This window comes from Spermophilus citellus (assembly GCF_964194105.1).
Source record: "Spermophilus citellus genome assembly, chromosome: 8".
Taxonomy (NCBI): domain Eukaryota; kingdom Metazoa; phylum Chordata; class Mammalia; order Rodentia; family Sciuridae; genus Spermophilus; species Spermophilus citellus.
In genome coordinates, this window is record NC_138189.1 from 104514496 (window position 1) to 104539273 (window position 24778).

Genomic DNA, 24778 nt, shown 5'->3' on the forward strand with positions numbered 1-24778 from the left:
TCCCTAACTACTGAGCACTCTCGCTGTCATTCATCTAAGCCCCAGTGCTGTGGAGCTGTGGTCTGGGAGTCAATTGTTTAATTTTTCTGGACCCCTTTGGTGGGCACACCTCCGGAATCTGGCAGCTAAAACCATTGATGTCGCTGCTGGTGGTAATAGGAGTTGGGGGTCGAGGAGCCCCTCTACTTCCCTCAGCCCCTACAGTCACAACCACACTTCTGGCGGTAGGAGGAGTCGGGGGTCTGGAGTGTCCTCTGTTTCCCTCCGCCCCTACCATCACACCCTCTCAGTTCACGGTTGGGGGATTTGGGGGTGGGGAGTCTTCTCTGCTTCCCTCTGCCCCTACAGTCACGCCCTTGTCACTGGCAGTAGGGGGAGTTGGGGGTCGAGAGTCCTTTGGCCCTTACAGTCACGCCCATGGAGAGATTTTGAAGTTTCCCGGTTGTTTGTATCTGGTGTGGGTGGGAGTCACACACCTGCTAAAGTAGATTCCGCTGGGAAGGAATCTCTTTGGCCGAACTTTGGTGACTTCCCCTCTCTGCTATGGCGGGCCCCTGGCTCCTTGCCGGAGTGTCCGAAGGGAGGGGTGGAACTGGCTTGTCTCTGGTCTGACACAATCTCTGGTTTTAGTTCCCAGTTCGCTCTTTCCCTTCATGCTGTCTGGGGGGGGGGAGCCGTTCTCTGGGTGGGCGGGGCTGTTAGTAGAGCCAGGAGGGCACGGGCTGTCTGCTGCGCCAGGCAGGGACACTTCTCGCTGCGCCGGGCCGCCGGGGGCTGCCTGTAGAGCCGGGCAGCTGCGGCCGCGTGGCTAAGATCCGGGCGGGCGGGGTGGCTGTTCGCTGAGCGAGAGCGGGGCCTCCCGGGACAGCGAGATGGCGGGTGCCGTCTGCGGGTTCGGGCGGGCCGCGCCACTCGGGGCCACCTGCCGCTTTCTGAAGCAGCCCGTGGCCACGGGAATGTACCTCTACACCCGCCGGGGGGCCGCCTGTAGAGCCGGGCAGCTGAGGCCGCGTGGCTACGAGCCTGGCAGGCGTAGTGGCCGTTCGCAGAGTGAGAGCAGAGCCTCCCCGGGACGGCAGGATGGCGGGTGCCGTCTGCGGGTTCGGGCAGGCCACGCTGCTCTGGGCCTCTGGCCGCTTGCAGAAGCGGCTGGTGGCTGCGGGACTGGACCTCCGCGCCGGCGTGACCGGCCAAGATCCACTTGTCTGGGACAAACTGACACTTCTAATAAACCTACCAATTCCCGGCAGGTCCCCTCTTAACGGAATTTTGCTAGAAGTTCCTCAGTAGGTAGACTGCCGCTGTTCCAATGGGTCTTTCTGTTCCCGTTAATGTGGAGACATTGGAATCGCTGCTTCCTCGCCGGCGGCCATGTTGGATCCTCCCATGATATTGCTTTTAAAACCTTGGTATTGAACAGGTACCTATGTATGACTGGCTCATGGTATGAAATGAAGTTCTTACTAGGGTTCAAAATATTTCAAAATCAGAGAAAGTAAGATTCTGGCCTCTTCTGCTGAGGCATTTCCTGTCTATATTTTCACACAGATTCATATGAACATTTTGTATATTGTGGCATAGCAACAAGCACTTTGGAAGAAAATCTCTCATTAATTTCTATATACCAGTAGAAAGAACAACTTATAGAAATTTAATCAGGATAGCTAGTAAATAGTGATTTATTTATTGATTGATGACATATTTGTTATTTTACAATGTAGACAATATTACGATCTTATATATCTTCAGAGCGAAGGAAAGTTAGTTTCCTACTTTTCTGATAAGCAATTTGAACTTCCTCATCTTTTTATCTTCTCTTTTTTATGTTAAATAGATATAATATTTTCACTTACTTATAGAGCATGGCATTATAATTCAATAGATGGATTCAATGTGTAATGATCAAATAAGAGTAATTATCTTTTCTATGAGAAATACATTATCATTTCTATGAGAAATCCTTCTCTGGTTATTTTGAAATATGTAATTAATTTCATGGACTTGAGCTGCCTTATTGTACTAAAGAACATCGTAACTACTTTTCCTCACTTAGGTGCATTATCTACCCTTTCTCCATCCCACCTCCTCCCCATCCTTCCTATCCTCTATTGACCTTTATTCTACTCTATATTGCTATGTGCTCAACTTTTTTAGATTTTACAAATGAGCTATAACATGTGGTATTTGTCATTTTCACTTGCTTATTTAACTTAGCATAATGTTCTCCAGGTCCATTCTTGTTAAAAGGACAGGGTTTCAATTTTTCTAATGAATAAACAATATTTTATTGCATACATACATACAAATGTGCGCATGCGTACCCAAGTTGATTCCATATCCTGACTATACTGTGAACAGTGCTGTAGGAGCCATGTTAGTGTAGGTATCTCTTTGACATAATGATTTCACTTCCTTTGGAAATATACACGGTAGTGGAATTGCTAGATCATGTAGTATTCTACCTTCAGTTTCTTGAAGAACCATTATTTTGTTTTCCATGATGGTTTTACAAAGTTTCATTCCCGTGAATAGTAAAGAGCTCCCATTTCTCCACATCCTTGCCAGCATTGGTCATCTTTTGTATTTTTGATAATAGACATTCTAACTAGGGTCAGATGACAAGTCATGGTTTGATTTGCATTTCCCTGAAGACATAATGTTGAAAATTTTTCATATACTTATTGGTAACATCTTTTAAAAATTGCAAACTCATATCATCTCCTTCCCCCTGCCTCCGCTTCTTATTTGCGTCTGTGTGTGTGTGTGTGTGTGTGTGGCCTGGGGATTGAACCCAGGGCCTCATGCATGCTAGGCATAGCACCACTCTACTACTGAGCCAAATCCCTAGCTCCATTTCTTCAGGTTTTTTTTTTTAAGAGAGAGTGAGAGAGAGAAGGAGAGAGAGAGAATTTTTAATATTTATTTTTAGTTTTCAGCAGACACAATATCTTTGTTTGTATGTGGTGCTGAGGATCGAACCCGGACCGCACGCATGCCAGGCCAGCGCGCTACCACTTGAGCCACATCCCCAGCCCCATTTCTTCAGTTTTTAATAGGATTATTTTTGTTGTTGTTTGAGGTCCTTACATATTCTAGATCTTATTCCCTTCTCAGATATATAGCTTAAAAATGCTTTCTCCATTCTTTAGGTTGTTTCTTTACTCTATTTGCTGTGCAGAAGCTTCCTAGGTTAATAAAATCCCATTTATCTAGTTTTGCTTTTGTTGCCTGTGATTTGGGATCTTATCCAAATAATCTTTGCATATCCCAATTTCTTGAAGTATTTCTCTTATGGTTCCATCTGGTAATTTCATGATTTCAGTAACTTTGGCACATTTTACTTTTTACACTACTTTTAGCCATTAGGTACACTGTGCAAAAAAACTTAGGTCATGTGAATAATTTTATTTGACATCTTGATCTCTTACTTGCGAAATATTTAAGTACTTCTTAATTTACAATATTGACTTTTTTCCTGCAATAATTTATTCTAACTAAATTTAATTTAAACTCTAAAAGTAATTAGTTAAAAATTATTGTTCATAAATCAGTTAAGAATATGATATAAGGCGAAGCACAGTGGAACACGCCTGTGTCTTGAGAGGCAGAGACAGGAGGATTACAAGTTCAAGATGAGCCTTAGCAATTCAATGAGGCTCTAAGCAACTTAGTGAGAATCTGTCTCAAAAAAAAAAATTAAAGGGCTAGGAATGTGGCTCAGTGGTTATGCACCCCTGGGTTCAATTGCCAGTCCCCACCCCCTAAAAAAGAATTAAAGAAGTAGGGGCTTTGTGACAAGAAAGAAAGAAAAAAGGGTTCTTTCTAATCACACTTGTAAGTATATTTGTCCATGAAAAGAAGCAGTGTCTAAAATGTTTATGAAGTCCTAGTATAAAGTCCTTTCTTCTAATAATCCAGCTCCAACCCAAGTTGTACAAGGAAATCCACAGAGAGGATACATTTTTGCCTAAAACACATAAAGGTCTGTAAATGCTCTATAAATGTTCCGTATAAAAGTGACATTCTAGAAGGGAAAAAAAGAGGAGCTTAAGATATGTTTGACATACATTTTGTCTTTAAATATTTCTATCACAATTCCAAATTCATAAGGTGAAGCATATTTTCATTGCAAAATATTTTGTGAAGTAATTTTACTCTTTGATTATAAAAGGATATGGTAAAATAAAAACAAGTAGTCTTAACATAACAAAACATACAAAAATTATATATTATATTTTTTATTTTAGTTACAATTGTTGTGGCAAGTATGGTTATTCTATCTGGAATTTTATATCTAATACAATTAATCATGCTGTATGCAAAGCTGGGTAATCAAATGATTTTTAGCTTCATAAATGAAATAAAGAAATGATGGACAGATTATATGTAGAAACCATGATTAGAAAATACTGAAAAAGAATTATGCTTTCCAGAAAACCAAAAATATATTCAGAGACTTGCAGTGATAGGGGGTATGCAAAAAGGAAAAGAAAACAGAATATTTATTTTAATAAACCCAAATATTTGCTAATATGAGTGTTACAATAAAATAAATAATTTTTGTTCTAAATTTATTAGCTGATGTACATTCAAGTGCTCTCTGTTACTGGATGTCATTTTACTACACGGTACACAATCACATTTCTCATAATTTACACATTCTTACTTTTGCAAATCCAGATTAATAATAACAACCTTGGGTATGTGAAACTAAACACAGGAAACACCTGCAGAAAAATATTAGTTTCTGTAGGGAAGCAAAACCATTTATCATAAATTTAATGAAAGGAACTCAAAGTGATGTTTTATATTTTTTAAAGCATAAAAATTCTTACCTAAAGCTTTCATATACCAGACTTTCTTATTCCAAAGAGCCGGCTGTGCTCTAATGTGCATATTGTTTGATGTAAATTCAACTTCCACAGTTTCAGCAATTACTTCATCTCTCAAAAGAATGAATATCTCACCAGGATTCTATAAAGTAAAAATATAACACAGTTCAGTTTAACTTAACAAAGAATCCATTACATTTATCAGTGATAAAGGTTATACCCTATCATTGAGCAAGTCTTCAATCCTATTTGTATATCCAGTCATATTCAGACATGAAATATGTAAATGTGATGTTCACTACCCTTTAAGTTTATCAGTTTGATATCTATCCAATACTCCTTTTTCCTCTCACCTCTTCCTACTGTGGCCTACTATCCTTGGGTAAAAGCATCTTTTCACAGACCAGCATGGGACTATCATTCAACTTTTAACCAAATCCCTTCAACTTTCTAGAACTTGGTTTCTTTATCTGTAAATGAGAAAGTCTTAAGTTTAAGTCTTAAGACCTCTTATCACTTACATGTAATGAAAATTTTTAATGTCTAGTAATTTTATTATATAGTAAGCATTCTCTGATTACTATTTATTTATATGAAGATCTGTGAAAATTTCTGAGTTGACCAAAGGTTATACATCCACAAGTTTTGAGATTTAATTAAGTTGGAAAAAGTACAATTTATGTATATGAAGTTAAAGTGTTATTGAAAGATTTATTTTTGGACAAAAATATCCAGAAAATTACTACCAATGAGAAATACTGAAGTTAATACTGACAAAAGGAAAGAATAAAAATGTATCAAATGTCTGTTTTAAATCTCTTTTAATCATAACTGAAACTACACACACACACACACACACACACACACACACACACACACACAACCAAAATGGTTACTTTTCTCTTTCAGGAAGAGAGGAACAAATATGTATAGTTGAATTCTGGAGACTAATCTGTACTATTTCACTTCTCACTTCTAGATCCACACTTTTCTTCACACCATGCTAACCTTTTGAAAAAATAAAATATTCCTTTCATAATCATGAAATATCACAGATAATACCTTTCAAAGACTTTCTTCCAAGTCATACTAAATTTCAGCCTTACACTAAATAAAACAGAAACCTCATTTATGTACTCTTGTAAGTCATGTTTATCAAAAAGTCCTTGATTTCAAAATTCTTCTTATTTAAATGTTTCTCCCTAAGCATTAATCACACATCAGTGAAACTTATATCTCAGTTGTAACAGTTTCTACAAATAGTATGTTGATGATACAAATAATGTCAGCTGACACACAAATACACTTCAGACATTTTTTACCAAAGTCTACTCCCAATGTTTGTCTGTAGGATATTTCAAACTAAATTTCCCCTCACCAACTATACTGCACATGGAGAAAAGCGTCCATCTCAGAGGAAGGAGCACCATTCCATGATTCCACCTATTGCTCTTGCCCACATGGACACCAAGTCAGGTTGGGAATGTTAGCCTCCATTCTTCACATCTGCAACCTCCTTCCCTCAGGGACTCCCTTCTAGATAAGCCCTTAGTTTCTTCTGTTTTTCTTGTCACTTCACCTTAAATCTTAAGTCACATAATTACTCCCTATTTGGTGGGTCTGTTTTCTCAAGAATGCAGCTTCACAGCTCTTCAGAGCTGTTTTCTATGCTTAAGTCGCTCCTTGTTTTAACTTTGCTCTTTTCAAAGCTGGTAAGTGCAGGTGTACCCGCCAAATGTTTTATTCACCCAACCAACTCATTCTCATTCCTGAGTATCCACACAGGCTACTTCTTATGCAACAGACTCCCTCCTTAATAGAGGGCAGGGCTCCGCCTTTTGACAATTTCCAGAGAAAAATTCTAAACAAAAGACAAGCATACTGACCTCTCCAAATGAAGGATTTACATCTTCATTTGTACCCAGGGCTGGCTTCATGGGCTTATGACCTATACAATCACAGGGCCCCACACTTAGAAGGCCCTGCCCTTGGCTTAATGTTCTGCTGTCACTCTCCTAAAATATTCAATAACTTGAACAAAGACCTTGCATTTTCATTTTGCTCTACAAATTAGGTAGCTCATCCTGTTTGTGTTATTTAGTTCCTTTTCTCCCTCTATTACCCTGTCTGTAGGTTCCTTTTCAAGGTCCAACTCAGGTTTTACCAGGTCTATGAAATTCTCCCTGTGATTTCAGTCCACAAGGAATTTTAGAGCATTCAAGGAACAATGATAAATGCCTGTAATCCCAGCCACTCTCGAGGCTGAGGCAGGAGGATTGCAAATTCAAGTTTAGCCTGAGTAATTCAGTGAGACCCAGTCTCAAAATAAAAATTAAAAAGGACTGGGAATGCACCTCAGTGCTAAGGATCCCTGGGTTCAATCCCCATTACCAAAAACAACAACAACAACAACAAAAAAGAGGTGAAAGGATATTAGAGCATTTCGTGTTCATGCCCCGAATCTGGCCATTGCTAAATCCTAATCTCCAGTCTTTGTTCTTCATATCTAGGTCATGGCTTCCCAGCTAGATCATAAATGTTCTGAGGATGTTTTTATTTTCTCATACCATTGTATAATTTTGTAAGACTTAAGCAGATTAGACATATTCGGTATATATTTCTTTGAGATGGAATAAATCTGTAAAAACATGACATTTTAAAACTGTTCCTTACCACCCTAGTACTCAGCTATATCTAATCCTTGTGTCTTTTATATGGCAACAAGTCCCTGGAGGGAGGGCTTGACCTTGATTACATGGGTACATTGAACTCATTGGAGAAAGTATTAGGACTTTCATATGACCTTTAAGTTAATTTTATCAGTTATGAAGTTGCTGTTTTGCTATTGTTCTTTCTGACACCTCTGCATGTGCCTTATTTGGGTCTGAGATTCAGAGAGAATGGGTGAAGTTTGGCTGCATGGGTCACAAACCTTGAATGTTACTCCAAGATAAGTGCAATGGGATATCTTAAGCTAGAGCTGTATAGGCTTCTGCAGTTGGGATGGATCTTGTCCATGACAGCAGAGTAGAAATTGATTATGGCAATGGTTTCAAATTTGACTGCTAATGCTCACCTTCAGAATCACTTGGAAAACATTTTAAAACTCTCGGTGCACAGGATGTAACTGAATATTTATATCTAGATAAATCGCTGGAAGTAGGAAATGGGCATTATTATTTTTAAAAACTTCCCCTTGAAGCTGGGCAAAGTGGTGCACGCCTGTAACATAAGCGGCTCCAGAGGCTGAGGCAGGAGGATTGCAAGTTCAAAGCCAGCCTCAGCAACTTAGCAAGGCCCTAAGCAACTCATTGAGACTCTGTCTCTAAATAAAAAGTAAAAAGGGCTGGAGATGTGGCTCAGTGATTAAGTGCCCTCTGTGTTCTATCTTTCGTACAACAAAACAAAAAACCGTTTAATGTTAATCTTTTCTTCCTGCTCTTCCTCCCTGCTCTATTCTTAGATGCTCCCATTATATCAAGGAAGACATTTGGTATTTGTTTTTTAGGGATTGGCTAGCTTCACTAAGCATAATCTGTTCTAACCGATGTGATTCTGCAATCTGTATTTGGGGTAAAAATGGGAGTTCATAACTCACTTGAAACTAATGTTTGAAATATGATATGTCAAGAGCTTTGTAATGTTTTGAACAACCAATAAAAAACAACAACAACAACAAAAAAAAAACCCTCCCCTTGTATTCTCTAAAAGCCTTTCAGTAGTTTAAGAGCCATTTGATTAAAAGAAAGAGAAGTCCTTGACTACTGTAAATACTCCCCTCCCAAAAGGCAGCATGTTACAAAAGAGACATTTTAGGCATTAACGTGCATGATCAGTCTGTTTTGCCTTTACAGTTCTCTTAAATTAAATCAAAGGATCAGGATTTAAGTTAGGGTTGGTTACCACAAATGGTTTTGTGATTTGCTGTCAGAATTAAGTGGGTGATGCTGATATCTTTTGTATATTATTTTAAATTGAATCTGAGGCCAATGAGTGAACTGGAAGGAGATCTCTGAAACTCTTAAGGTCCTTGAGAGTCTCATTCTTTCACAGGGTCTTCTGACCTTTCAACAGGTGTTAATTATGCAGTCTGTGATCTTCCCTGTGGGTTTAGAAACTCATTATGGTTTCAGCCACAGAGGTGTGTCAGTGAACAGGTTCTCTAAATGAAGGCCTTCATTAGGGAAGATACCATGTTCTAGGATGCAGACAGAAAAACAATTTAATGAAATTAGTATAGATAAAATGTTAAGAAAGCCACTTAAAGGGCTTTCTGTGATTGCACTATTACTTTAAGAACTCAATTTGTTCAAGAAATCAATGAGTGACTGAATTGGTTTTAAAAAATGTTTTGGTTTTATCATCAGGATAGCTGAAGTGGGAGAATAAGATATTAAAGGAGCATCAGTGGATTCTACTAAAGGAAGTAAAAGATTTGGGGGCAGAAAAGCCAAGATTGCAATGGGCGGTTTCTTCTAAAAGGAAGGGAAAATGACCTATTAAAGCGCTACTTACAGATCAAACAAGATAAAAAGATAAGCTCACCCTTGTCTCTCATTAAGATGGTGCCATTTCGGAAAAGATATAAGGGTCATAACCAAGTCTGTGATGGGAGTTCACCGAAATGATAAGAGAAGTGAAGCTTCAGGGAGAAAATGGCAGTACTTCTGAGAGGGGTGCCCAACACAGCGAATCCCCCTTACAGCACTGGGTAAAACTGTAAAAAGAAGTGACTGGGATCTCATTAAAGACCAGGCAGCGCAAACAAGTGACTATAGGACATCTGGACTGATTCTGAGAAGCCTCTGACAGGAGCACTGAACTCTTGATGCCATGGTGGGAAAGTTTGAAGGTGATTCACTTACGACAAGAAGGTGGATACATTTCCTACACTCAAGGCAGGATTTAACTTTAGTTGAGCAGTATCAGATGCACATTTTTACACCAGAAAAACCCATTGTCATCAGACTGTTCTGTGCATTGTAGAATGTTTTACAGCATTCTAGTTGTGCCCATTAGAAGCCAGTAGCAATTCCCCAACTTGTGACAACAAAAAAGCTAAGTGAAGTGAGCCAGTCCCCAAAAAAACAAATGCCGACTGTTTTCTCTGATATAAGGGGGGTGACTCAAAGTGGGGTAGGGAGGGAGAGCATGGGAGGAAAATTACCTCTAGGGAATAGGGGTGGGAGGGAAAGAGAGGGAGAAGGGGAATAGCTAGGATGATGGAAAGATTTGGTCATCATTTTACAAAATACATGTATGAAGATGTGAATTTGGGTCAACATACCTTATATACAGAGATATGATAAATGGTGGTATAAAGGTATATTAATAATTGTATGCAAAAAATAAGAGAGCTCATATATAATGGCATAATTTGGTGTGAACATACTCTATATACAGAGTTACAAAAATTGTGATGTGAATAGATAATTATGAATGTAATGCACTCCACTATTGTCATGTATGTAAGAAATAAATTTTTTAAAAAAGAAAAAAAAAAGCCTACAGACTTGCCACATATCTCTTAGGTATAAGGAGGGCAAAATTACCCCCCAGTTGAGAACGGCTACTCTGAGGGAATTTTCCTGAAATAATTATGGAATCCTGACTTTGGAATAAGAGCATAAATAAGAGGAGCTACCAAATAATGAGGTCCACTTGTGACTTAAATGTTGTTCCAAATGGAGAAGGCCTCCCAGGTGGCTTTTTGATCAAGGAAATAGAATTGCAAGAATTGCATGAGAATTGTTTGAACAGTGGATGTATTTAGCAGACCTAGAACTCATTAGTTTTATATCACTCACGATCTGTTACCCTACAAGACAAAAGTCAAGAGAAATATGCTAGAAAAACAAATGTTCAGGCCAATAAACAAAGAAAACATTTTTTAAAAATAGTAAAATAGAACAAAGTGTGACAATTCTAGAGAAAGTTTAAAAAGAGGCTGAGTTAAAAAGATTTAAACCTAAATCTAAAATTTAAACTTAGGGAGTTCTCAAAGAGGCCAAGAACAACATACATAAATAGAATACTAGGGGCATATCTTCACTAGTGTGTGGAAAAAACATGGAGGAGACTGAAAAAAAATTTTTTTTCCTGCTGTTTTGAAAGATTTTTCAAAGCCTAGGAAAAAATTTAAACTCTGTGGAAAGGAAGAACATTGGGGAAAGTAAAAAGGTACCCAGGGCTACAGCAGCAATATCAACCAGTGCTTCAGTTAACAATCCACCAAAGCTGGTCTCCAGAACATGAGGGGACAGGGAGCAGAACTTCTCCAGGAGGAAAATCCATAGTGCAATTCCACAGCCAGAAACAGCAGTGGGAGGAAATTAAACTCCCTTCCAACTCACAGTGAAGATTAGGCCCCTGGGGAGGATTCATGTTCAAGTCAGCATGCTGGAAACACAACTACAAAGGGAAATAAATAGGTTTTGAAGAACCTGGGTGTGAATGAGGCACATCTCACATAAAACTTGGTGACAGGCAGGAGCGGTATTTTAATTTTTTGGAGATTGGGAGGGCAATGAAACCTCAAGTATTGCTTCCTTGATGAAGAGAAATGGTCTTTATTCATCGACTAATTGGAAGACTTCTTAGAAAAGATTTGAAGTTCAAGGGTTGAGCTTTCAGACAATTGGCATAGACGGAGCATTATCCCAGCAAACCCCAAACATGATTTTACTCAGTTGAGTACAAATGGTCTTTTCTGTGGGGCTTGGCAACAGTCAAATGGATTCAGATTTTATCAAGATCTAGGTCCTTGTTGTATACAAGATTTTGCCTGGGATAACTGTTTTTGGTAAAAAAGGAAGAGATTATTTTGAAATTTCAGGGGGTGGGCTCATGTTAAAATAACCTTGCATGACATTTCATATTTAGGATTTTTTAAAAAGTGGAGTACCAAAGAGACATTTGATATTGCATTTAACTTCAGAGGGTCTTAAAGAATGCCAATTAAAGAAGGGCCCATGACTCTGCTGAACAACCCCTGTCCTTACCAGCGTTCTGCATTAGACACCTCTGCCTGAGGACTGTGAGGCTTGATTTTTGGACTTCACTTTCTTTGTGACTTTAGTAATAGGAGGATTTTACAGTGTTCAAATTTTACTTTTGCAGATATTTTTAAAAGCAGCAATTTAGACTTACTGCCTAACTCCTGGTGAATTATTTTTAGTCTCAGAGTTGTTTTTTTTTTTTTTTTTTTTTTTTTTGCTTTAATTTCATCTACTTGAGAGTAGTTCACATTTCTCTTTTATTATAGTTCTTTTCTGCTTCTTCCATTATTTCCAACTCAATGGGAGCTAGTTTAGATTATTTTGCCTCATCTCCCTTCCTTAAGTTCCTGAGTCATTTTAAATGTGATGTAATTTCTCTTTGCCTGATTATCTGTGTCAGTTCCCTTAAACATGTATAGTTGAAATTCCTGGGGTCTCTAAAATAATGTTTAATCAGTTTTTGTTCCTCTAGAACTTATAGCAAAGTACCTTAAAACAGCAATTCTTCTCAGGCCTGAATGTTGGGTGGAATTGAGGGAACTGAGCTTCAACCAACTCCACAGGATGCTTAGCTTCCCTCACGGCAGGATCAGGAACCCACTCAAAGCCATTAGCAAGCCACTGCCCTCAGGTCCTGAGCATCCACCAGCTTCAGTCAGAAGGACTCTTTCCTGCAGCTCCTGTAAGCCTCCCCCAGGGTCTCTGGCTCTTTCCTCTCACAGACATTGTAAACTCTGAGGTCCAGCATTTTTCGTGTTGTCAGCAGATTACACAGCAGAGATTCAGTTCCAGCTCTACAAGTGGTTTATTTTCTTGGTTCATTCCAAGGAAGATTTAGGAGGAAGAAATGTCAGGAATATATTTTCATATAGGGATCTTTCCAGAAATCCTTCTCCAACCTTAGTCATTTCCTGGAGGACCACAACTTAGAGCTCTTACGGCATTTCTACTTAATAATGCCGGCCTTTCCTACACTTTTATGATGGACAATTTGATGTTTCTAAAGATAAGTATTTTCAAATTGGGTTCAAGGGTATGAAGAGTATGTTTCCCTTTGGGAAAAGAAAATCCAATTTTCTCTTAAGCAGCTTGATATGTGTTTGTGTATGTTAATGTAAAGTTATATATGTATCTTTTTGTAAAAAAGCAAGTAACAATGGATAAAATTCAGCTTTCATATATTTTCCAATGTCCAACTAGTCAATAAGTATATGTCAAATGCCTTGTAATTCCAAGATATTGTTCAAGGTTCTGGGGACACAGTCATGAGCAAGGTAGACCAAAATGTTATAGCTTACAGTCTAGAGAAATGTGGTATTTATTAAAACAGCAGGCCACTTAAATTTTTAAGACACACTTACTGACCTCACATGGAATTTCAGCAGGGAGCACTACTGCCAGTGGCATGATGCTTCTTGAAGTTTCTGATGAATCTTCTTCATCCTTTCTCTGACTTATTTCCCCAGAATGCATGACTCCTAGGTCGGCTGGAATGTTGACCTCAAGGTAGTCTTCAGAATCTAAAGAAATTTTTGCAAAAATGGATTATATTATTTCATCCATTATTATAAAGACTAATTGATGATCAATAAATTTCATGCATACGTGGGAAAACAAAACTGAGTTTAAGCCAGCTGAAATAACTAATCATATATCAATAATTAAAATAATGTTCTCAATTTAACTAATATTGCAACATTTATGACCAGAGTAGATCTACTATATAATAATATGCTCATCTACTAGTTGTGTTTTTTTTTATTGGATGTTCACAACATTACAAAGCTCATGACAAATCATATTTCATAGATTAGAATCAATTGGGTTATGAACTCCCATTTTTACCCCAAATACAGATTGCAGAATCACAACGGTTACACATCACATTTTTACATACTGCCATATTAGTGACTGTTGTATTCTGCTACCTTTCCTATCCTCTACTATCCCCCCTCCCCTCCCCTCCCATCTTCTCTCTACCCCATATACTGCAATTCATTTCCCTCCATGTTTGTTATCCCCTTCCCCTCGTAAACTCTTATATGTTATTTTGTATAACTATGAGGGTCTCCCTCCATTTCCATGTGATTTCCCTTTTTTTCTCTCCCTTTCCCTCCCGCCTCATGTCTCTGTTTAATGCTAATCTTTTCTTCCTGCTCATCCTCCCTGTTTTGTTCTTAGTTGCTCTCATTATATCAAAGAAGACATTTGGTATTTGTTTTTTTAGGGATTGGCTAGCTTCACTAAGCATAATCTGCTCTAGTGCCATCCATTTCCCTGCAAATTCCGTGATTTTGTCATTTTTTAGTGCTGCGTAATACTCCATGGTGTATAAATGCCACATTTTTTTTATCCATTCATCTATTGAAGGGCCTCTGGGTTGATTCCACAGTCTAGCAATTGTGAATTGTGCTGCTATGAACATCGATGTGGCAGTATCCCTGTAGTGTGCTCTTTTAAGGTCTTCAGGAAACAGTCTGAGTAGGGCAATAGCTGGGTCAAATGGTGGTTCCATTCCCAGCTTTCCCAGGAATCTCCATACTGCTTTCCAAATTGGCCGCACCTGTTTGCAGTCCCACCAGCAGTGTACAAGAGTACCCTTTTCCCCACATCCTCGCCAGCACTTGTTGTTGTTTGACTTCATCATGGCTGCCAATCTTACTGGGGTGAGGTGGTATCTTAGGGTGGTTTTGATTTGCATTTCTCTGACTGCTAGAGATGGTGAGCATTTTTTCATGTACTTGTTGATTGATTGTATGTCCTCCTCTGTGAAGTGTTTGTTCATGTCCTTGGCCCATTTGTTGATTGGGTTGTTTGTTTTCTTATTGTCTAATTTTTTGAGTTCTTTGTATACTCTGGATATTAGGGCTCTATCTGAAGTGTGAGGAGTAAAAATTTGTTCCCAGGATGTAGGCTCCCTATTTACCTCTCTTATTGTTTCTCTTGCTGAGAAAAAACTTTTCAGTTTAAGAAAGTCCCATTTGTTGATTCTTGTTATTAACTCTTGTGCTATGGGTGTCCTATTAAGGAATTTTGAGCCCGTCCCCACAATCTGTAGGTCGGAGCCAACTTTTTCTTCTATCAGACGGAGAGTCTCTGATATGATATCTAGCTCCTTTATCCACTTTGAGTTGACTTTTGTGCGTGGTGAGAGGAGGGGATTCAGTTTCATTTTGTTGCATATGGATTTCCAGTTTTCCCAACACCATTTGTTGAAGATGCTATCCTTCCTCCATTGCATGTTTTTAGCTCCTTTATCAAATATAAGATAGTTGTAGCTTTGTGGATTAGTCTCTGTGTCCTCTATTCTGTACCATTGGTCCACCTGCCTGTTCTGGTACCAGTACCATGCTGTTTTTATTACTATTGCTCTGTAATATAGTTTGAAATCTGGTATCGCTATACCACCTGATTCACACTTCCTGCTTAGAATTGTTTTGGTATTCTGGGTCTTTTATTTTTCCATATGAATTTCATGATTGTTTTATCTATTTCTACAAGAAATGCCATTGGGATTTTGATTGGCATTGCATTAAACCTATAGAGAACTTTTGGTAATATCGCCATTTTGATGATGTTAGTTCTGCCTATCCATGAACAAGGTATATTTTTCCATCTTCTAAGATCTTCTTCTACTTCTCTCTTTAGGGTTCTGTAGTTTTCATTGTATAAATCTTTCACCTCTTTTGTTAAGTTGATTCCCAAGTGTTTTATTTTTTTTGAGGATATTGTGAATGGAGTGTTTTTCCTCATTTCCGTTTCAGAAGTTTTGTCGCTGATATACAGAAATGCCTTTGATTTATGTGTGTTGATTTTATATCCTGCCACTTTGCTGAATTCATTTATTAGTTCTAGTAGTTTTTTTGTAGACCCTTTTGGGTCTTCTAGGTATAGAATCATGTCATCCGCAAATAGTGATAATTTAAGTTCTTCTTTTCCTATTTTTATGCCTTTAATTTCTTTCGTCTGTCTAATTGCTCTGGCCAGTGTTTCGAGAACTATATTGAATAGAAGTGGTGATAGGGGGCATCCCTGTCTTGTTCCAGATTTTAGAGGGAATGCCTTCAATTTTTCTTCATTCAGAATGATGCTAGCCTGAGGCTTGGCATAGATAGCTTTTACAATGTCGAGGTAAGTTCCTTTTATCCCTATTTTTTCTAACGTTTTGAACATAAAGGGATGCTGTACTTTGTCAAATGCTTTTTCTGCGTCTATTGAGATGATCATATGGTTCTTATCTTTAAGCCTATTGATGTGGTGAATAACATTTATTGATTTCCGTATATTGAACCATCCTTGCATCCCAGGGATGAATCCTACTTGATCATGGTGCACAATTTTTTTGATATGCCTTTGTATCCGATTCGCCAGAATTTTATTGAGGATTTTTGCATCTAGGTTCATTAGAGATATTGGTCTGTAGTTTTCTTTCTTTGAGGTGTCTTTGTCTGGTTTCGGAATCAGGGTGATGTTGGCCTCATAGAATGAATTTGGAAGAGCTCCCTCTTTTTCTATTTCCTTAAATAACTTGAAAAGTATTGGTATTAATTCTTCTTTAAAGGTTTTGTAGAACTCCGCTCTATACCCATCCGGTCCTGGGCTTTTCTTTGTTGGAAGTTTTTTAATTGCTTCTTCTATTTCATCTATTGATATTGGTCTGTTTAAGTTGTGAGTTTTCTCCTGACTCAGTCTGGGCAAATCATATGACTTAAGGAATTTATCGATGTCTTCACTTTCTTCTATTTTATTGGAATATAGGTTTTCAAAATAATTTCTAATTGTTTTCTGTATTTATGAAGCGTCTGTTGTAATATTGCCTTTTTCATCCCGTATGTTAGTGATTTGAGTTCTCTCTCTTCTTCTCTTCGTTATTATGGCTAGGGGTCTGTCAATCTTATTTTTTTTTCAAAGAACCAACTTTTTGTTTTGTTGATTTTTTCAATAGTTTCTTTTGTTTCAATTTCATTGATTTCTGCTCTGATTTTAATTAGTTCTTGCCTTCTGCTACATTTGCTATTGTTTTGCTCTTCCTTTTCTAGGGCTTTGAGATGAAGTGTGAGCTCATTTATTTGTTGGTTTTTCCTTTTTTTGAGGAATGACCTCCAGGCGATGAATTTCCCTCTTAAAACTGCTTTCATTGTGTCCCATAGATTCCGATATGTTGTGTCTGTATTTTCATTTATCTCTAAGAATTTTTTGATTTCCTCCTTTATGTCTTCTGTAACCCATTGATCATTCAGTAACGTATTGTTCATTATCCATGTGATGTAGGATTTTTCCTTCCTTCTTTTATCATTGATTTCCAGTTTCATTCCATTATGATCTGATAAAGTGCATGGTATTATCTCAACCCCTTTATATTTACTGAGGGTTGCCCTATGGCATAATATATGACCTATTTTTGAGAAGGTTCCATGTGCTGCTGAGAAAAAAGTATATCCACTTGATGATGGTTGATATATTCTATATATGTCAGTTAAGTCTAGGTTATTGATTGTGATATTGAGGTCAATAGTTTCTTTATTCAACTTTTGTTTGGAGGATCTGTCCAATGGTGAGAGAGGTGTGTTGAAGTCACCCATGATTATTGTGTTGTGGTCTATTTGATTCTTGAACTTGAGGAGAGTTTGTTTTATGAACGTCGCAGCGCCATTATTTGGTGCATAAATATTGATAATTGTTATGTCTTGTTGGTGAATGGTTCCTTTTTAACAGTATATAATGTCCTTCCTTATCCCTTTTGATTAACTTAGTCTTGAAGTCGATTTTATTCGATATGAGGATGGCCACGCCTGCTTGCTTACGAGGACCGTGTGCTTGGTATATTTTTTCCCAACCTTTTACCTTGAGCCTGTGTATGTCTTTTCCAATCAGATGTGTCTCCTGGAGGCAGCATATTGTTGGATTTGTTTTTTTAATCCATGTTACCAGCCTATGTCGCTTTATTGGAGAGTTTAAGCCATTAACGTTTAGAGTTACTATTGATATATGGTTTGTACTTCCTGCCATGTTTGATTATTTATCTCTTTTTTTTCCCCTAATTTAGTTTGTTTCTCCATGATTAGCTTTCCCCCCATCCTCTGTCTTTACTGAGGCACTTCCCGCTGATGGTTTTGGTTATTGTTTTCCATTTCTTCCTCGTGTAGAGTTTTGCTCAAGACGCTTTGCAATGCTGGTTTTCTGGCTACAAATTCTTTTAGCTTTTGTTTATCATGAAAGATTTTTATTTCGTTGTTGTATCTGAAGCTTAATTTTGCTGGATACAGAATTCTTGGTTGGCATCCGTTGTCTTTTAGTGTTTGAAATACGTTGTTCCAGGATCTTCTTGCTTTCAGCGTCTGTGATGAAAAATCCGTTGTCAACCTTATTGGTTTACCCCTAAATGTAATCTGCCTCTTTTCTCTTGTAGCTTTTAATATTTTCTCTTTGTTCTGTATATTGGATAGCTTCATAACAATGTGTCTTGGCGTTAGTCTACTGTGATTTTGTGTGCTCGGTGTCCTGTATGCATCTACAATTTGTATATCTGTTTCCTTTTTCATTTCTGGAAAGTTTTCTGTAATTATTTCCTTCAGCAAGTTACTCATTCCCTTGGTATGAATCTCTGTGCCTTCCTCTATCCCGATGACTCATAAGTTTGGTTTTTTTAAGTTATCCCAAATCTCTTGGATGTTTTTCTCGTGAAAATTTTTACCAGCCTATCTGAGTTGGCTAGACTCTTTTCAAGATGATATATTTTGTCTTCATTATCTGACGTTCTGGCTTCTACTTGCTCCACTCTGTTAGTGATACTCTCGATTGAGTTTTTAATTTGGTTTATCGTTTCCTTCATTTCTAGAATTATTGTTTGATTTTTTTTATAATCTCTATCTCCTGATAAAGATGCTTAACTTCTTCTTTTATCTGTTTTTGTAATTCATTTTCAATGTGATCTTTAAGGTTCCTTTCCATCTGTCTAAGGTGTTCCTTGAGTTCTTTATATGGCCATTTTTCTGATGACTCCAGGTCCTCCTGAATATTTAGGCTGTCCTGCATTGTTTGTACTCCTTTTCTTCCTTGCTTTTTTATGCTCATGATACTTCTTGTTCTGTTTGACTGTTGAGTTACTGTTTACTCTTATAAGTTTATTTGATGCTTGGGAGGAGAGGTATTAGAAGGGATGGGAAGAAGTCACTCTAATATATTATTCAGATGTCCCAGTCCTCAAAGTCCTAATTCATGCAAAGTACTTGTTTTCACATAAGTTGGGGATGTGAGGGTGGGAGGACCTGGGTTTTGTTGCTATGAAACTAGTAACCTGGCTTCATTCCATTTTCCATCTCCTTTCCTCCACAGGAAGTTAACCAATATCTCTGCAAATGGAGAGGAGACATAACCTTTAAACCAGCTCCAGGATGGCTCCTTGTAGCTCCAGCCTCCAGCCACCTATTGTGATAGTGAAGTTTACTGAAGAGGCTAGCAAAAGAGAGAGAGAGCTACTAGTTGTGTTTTAAAAAGACTTCAATTACTATTGAAGTAAAGCAATAAATACAAAAAGCATTAGATAATTTCTTTTTTCATGATTGTAATAAAAATCATTTTATTTTAAATTAGAAAATTTAAATCAGAACAATTATTAAACTTTAATTATATTTCTAATTTAATAAGCAAAACTAATACTTCAATAAAATTTAGTTTAATATTGAAATACTAGTGTTCATCAAAATGTTAATCTGTTCTACGAAAATAAGTGTTCTATATACAAAAATTGTTTTTTTTAATGTATATTTCTAAGGATACTGAATACACTAAAAGTGAATTTAGTAGAGTAGTTATTGTTTTAACAATTAATAATTTTACTTTTAGTGTCAATCATTAAAACATTGGTCTCTGTTGAAAAAATATGTAGCAAGTAATGAGACAATTTTTAAAAATTTGTTTAAAATGTTTCTTTGGGGCATAGAATTAACTTGTCTAAAATCAAGACACTCAAAATGCAACTATCTTCATTGCAACAACAGGTGTAAACTCTTAGGCCCACCCAAAAGTATCCTTCAAATTCCCAAACAAGAAAACCGTAAAAGGGAAAGCAGGGATCTGTTTCTGACCCATAAAACTGGCCTGAGGAATAAGAATGCTTTGGTTTTCCACAAGCCCACTTTGAACTCACAGGTAGGCCCTGGTGAGTTCCTACCGAACATCAATATCTTCTCAGTACCAGACAAAGACATGTGATGGATAGAGAGTCAAGACCACTCTGCAAAAACAGGATTACCCAGATCACACAAAGGTCAGACAGACATCTGGCTGCTGCATCTTTACCAATGACAACTTTAGCTTCTTTTCATTTCTGCTGTTTTCTAGATAGGGTGAGCTTCTCTGCCCAGTTTGCCTGGGATTTTTCTGGCATAGGTGATAAAAATACCATGTTCCAGAAACCCTCTCTGTCCCAAGAAAACTGGAACAGTTGACCCTCCTTGTAAATATAGTCATTATTATATCAAATCATAAAATTACCCCACTTCTTGAGAGCAAGAAAACTATAGTGAAGCCCTTTTTTTTCTTGACAACCTCCCTCAAATCACATAACACCAGCCTAAATCCTATAATCTTTTGTAATACTCCTTCACTGAGACATCCTGTGGTTCCCCATAGAATGTCTTTTCTTTGTTGCAACAAGCAAAACTACAAACAGTTCAAGTTCAAGTATGTTCTTGGTGGTCCTTGACTAAAGAGCATTGGCAATGTAAGGGAAGAAGAGTCAAAGTCAATAAAGTCAGACAGAGCTAGACAAAAGTCTAGCTTATTGTATCTAAATGAGTAAAACATGCCAGTTCTCTACAGGTAAGTTATCAAGAAAAGCAAAGCATCATAAAAGACAATTGCTTGATATATCTGTCTCCTCGCTTCATCTAAGAAGGAAAGTCATTAGTTGTTGTTTAGCATTGTTTTATTTCTGTTTTGTGATAGTTGCAGAATTAAGGCACGAAAGCACCTGCGATTCCCAGATTTTTCCCAATATAGGTGTTGTTTAAAAAGAAATGAAAATCAGCCTTTAGTGCTTTAACAGTTTAAAATGTTTTAAGAATTCTCATTCTCTCTCTCTTCGGCACATATTCTCACACACCCAAATCATAACGATGGACAGTTATATAAAACTAGCTTAATGATTTTGTGAATTGATAAAAGAACTAGGAAATTGATTTAATATTCCTTAAAGCAAAAAGAGGTAAGTCATTCAATGTGGCAGTATCTAAGATTTTGTGCAAGACCTCTGCAATATAAGGTTAAGAAGAGCAATTTTATTTACCCTGGGGACATAATTATGGATGTATAAAAAGATTTGTCTCTATGAATGTTCACAGAAGCACTGTTTATAATGCAGAAAATTGGAAGCAATCTAAGCAATATGAGAACAGATAAAAATATTCTATGTGATAAAAGATGTTACTAGTAAAAATTCCATCAGAGAATATTTACCATCTAAGAGCAAGTTTATAACTCAGAAAAGGTCAAGTTAAAATATTGTCAATTTAATAGGTTTCTGCTTTAATAAAATAAGTGTATACAGAACTATGTGGTAAAAATTCAAGACATAATCTTGAATAAATAAGAAAAGACTAGCCATATATATGCCCAAAATATCTAAAGTAGTTATTTCTAGCCTGTGGGGTATAAGTAACTTTATTATATACATGTATATAAAATATTAATAGTATAGTACACATAAAATCTATGCTGACTTTTTTCATAATAAAAATGTACATATATATATATATATATATATATATATACATATATATATACTATATATATTTCAAGTAGAGAAAGAATTTATTGAGTTTGCAGACTAAATACCTGTATCTATACCTTATATGACATGTGAATGAAATAAGAGTAAAAATTACTTTAAAAATAATAAATATATTAGTACACTGAAAATTGATAAATGGTGTCATTATATAAGAACAAATTTAAAAGAGTCCCTGAAAGAGCAAAGTAAATCTGGAACTAGATGAGCAGAGGTACCAGAGCAGAAATAATAGCTTAAAACATAACTGTATCCATTTTTTTTTATGTGGCATCTATACACAATGGAGTATTATGCAGCACTAAGACATGACAAAATCATAGAATTTGCAGGGAAATGGATGGCATTAGAGCAGATTATGCTAAGCGAAGCTAACCAAGCCCTAAAAAACAAATGCCAAATGTCTGCTTTGATATAAAGAGAACAACTAAGAACAGAACAGGAAGGAAGAGCATGAGGAAAAGACTACAGTAAACAAAGACGAATGGGGGGAGAGAAACGGAGAGAGAAGGGAAAGCATATGGAAATGGTAGGAGACCTTCAATGATACATAAAATTATAAGAGGTTATGAGGGGCAAGGGGGAGGGAAAAAAAGGGAGAGAATTGAACAACAGCAGGGGAGGTAGAGAGGGAAGATGGGAGGGGAGGGGAGGGGAGGGGGGATAGTAGGGGATAGGAAAGGTAGCAGAATACAACAGTCACTAATATGGCATTATGTAAAAATGTGAATATGTAACAGATGTGATTCTGCAATCTGTATTTCGGGTGAAAATGGGAGTTCAAATCACAATTTGAGTCAAATGTATGAAAGATGATATATCATGAGCTATGTAATGCTTTAAATAATCAATAAAAAAATTAAAAAAAAACAGAACTGTAAAATGCAATTTCAAATATAACATTAAGTTTTTAAAACTAATTTCCAAAATTAAAGGATACCAAACTCAAAATTCAAGAGAAGAAATGGTTCTTGAGACAAAGTTCAAGGTAATAAGTTAAAATCTCATTTACAACAACCAGGATAATTGAAAATTTCCTAACTGTTCCTACTACTGAGCAAGAAGCAATTTGCTTTTGCCCTAAGAATAAAACTCTAGACTCTAAACACTACAAGCTAGGACTAGGACTGGCTGAAGCAGCAGAATTGAAATTGATGTAATTCTAAACATTGTCAAAGTCATCAGGGAAAGGAAAAATGATAAAATGTGACTTCAGCGCTTTTTAATGGGTTAAATTCCTAAGCACTGGCTCTGGAGTATGTGGATATCTTGACCAGGACACTCACAGGAAGAGCCATATGAAAACTGACACAATGAACTGATGGTGATTTTCTATTAAAAATATAAACTGTCATCCAAGACAGTCACTCTTTTTAACAACAATCTATCACATGAAAGAGACATATGAAAATCAACAAAGAGAAAAAAAAAATTGAAAAAAAATTGTTTAGTCAAACAACTCAGAAAAAAATGTATCGGCTATTGTGTTAGTCAGCTTTCCGTTACTGTGACACAATATTCTGAGATATACAAGGAGGACAGATTCATTTTGGATCAGGGTTTCAGAGGTTTCAGTCCACAGCCATTTAGCTCTGTGAGCCTGTGGTGACTCAGAACATCATGGCAGGGGGGCTGATCAACTTATAGCAACCAGAAAACAAAAAGACAGGGAAAGGGGTGGGGTCCCCATATCCCCTTTGAAGGCACAGCCCAATGACTTTCCACTACACTCCACCTCATCAAGGTTCCACTACCTCCCAGCAGTGCCATGGGCTGGTGACCAAGCCTTTAAAACAGGAGCCTTTGAAGGATATTCCAGATCCAAACTATAACAGCTAAGAAGGAACAGGTTACAGTGATAAAGTAGGAGGAGAATAATAAGAAGGAAGAATGTAGGAAAGGGTGTGTGTCTGGGGCATGGGTGAGTGGAGGCACTAAATTGGAATCTACCTGCATGGATTCACTACCTAACCCCTAACCCGCATGGTATTCAGTGCAGAGTGCACAGTAAAACTTGGGAGTCTGGTCTCAGTTCTGAGCCAGCTGACTCATCCACCTTCTTCCAGTCTCATTACAAACATTTCTTTTTGTGTCATGACCCAAAAAATGGATAGGAAACACTACTTTGCAGATAGTATATGAAATAAATCACATTATCACAAATAATCCTTATGTTAAGGTGATCTAAGCAATACTAAATAATGATATCAGAAACAAAGGTGAATCTTCTCTTTTCAACTGAATATTAGGGGTGGGGAAGCTACCTGAATTTTTCTCATTTTCTTAATAAATATAATTGCATTGTAAACTTATTAAAATTGCAAAACATTAGAAAACAGGCACAAGAAAATAAAATTTCCCTTATGGATTAAAACACACAGTATGTCTTTAATTTTTAAAGCTACCCCTATTGCCTTTCGAAACACAGCTTTTTTAATGCTACCTATTTTTTCTAAAGTGTCATTTTTAGTGTGGATTTTTAATATTTTATGCTTAATTCTTTGCCAACTAATTAAACCCATGTGGAAGTAAAGAGAGATTTTTCTGAAAATTGACAAAAACTCAGGAATTTTGGGAAAAGAAGTGGATTCTCTTATTTTTTATCATATGTAGGCTTATTTTGTTATTTGATTTAAAAAAATGTCATTCTTTAATGTACAATGACTAAAAGTCTAACAGTTGTTAACAGGAAAATAAAATGTTCCATTTTCTTCACAAATTAATATGAGTGTGTTTTGGGGAGGGTTGGGGACTGGGGGAAGAATCACTTAAGAAAAAAAAAATATGCCTACTGCTAAGAAAACTAAAAGCAAAAACAAAAGAACACTTGTCTTGACTTTGAGAAAAGTATCCAGCACTAAGCTTCAATTTCCTCAGTTATGTGGTCTAATATATAGTATCTTCCTTGTTGGATTATTTTGATTACAGGTGGTCCCCAAATTATTGTTCAACTTATGCTCTTTCAATTTTATGGTATGCATTCATTGTAAACTGTCATTTTCGATTTTGATCTCTTCCTGGGCTAGCAACATACCATAAAATACTTTGGAAATTCTGGATAGTGGCATCGAATGGCGGTTCCCATTCAGACACAGGGTCACATGACTGATATTCTTATGTATACTGTGTAACAAGTATATTTGGTTATAAAACAGGTT

General features: G+C 37.0%; 1 protein-coding gene across 1 annotated transcript in view; it reads right to left on the reverse strand.

The window, feature by feature from the left end:
• Positions 1–24778, reverse strand: part of BANK1 (B cell scaffold protein with ankyrin repeats 1) — a 299134-nt gene that overhangs the window by 208606 nt on the left and 65750 nt on the right. Inside the window, exons 3-4 of the mRNA XM_081304567.1 lie at positions 13196–13350; positions 4836–4974 (exon numbers count right to left, since the gene is read on the reverse strand). Of these exons, the coding sequence (XP_081160693.1) occupies positions 4836–4974; positions 13196–13350 (294 nt within the window). The remainder of the gene's footprint in view (positions 1–4835; positions 4975–13195; positions 13351–24778) is intronic.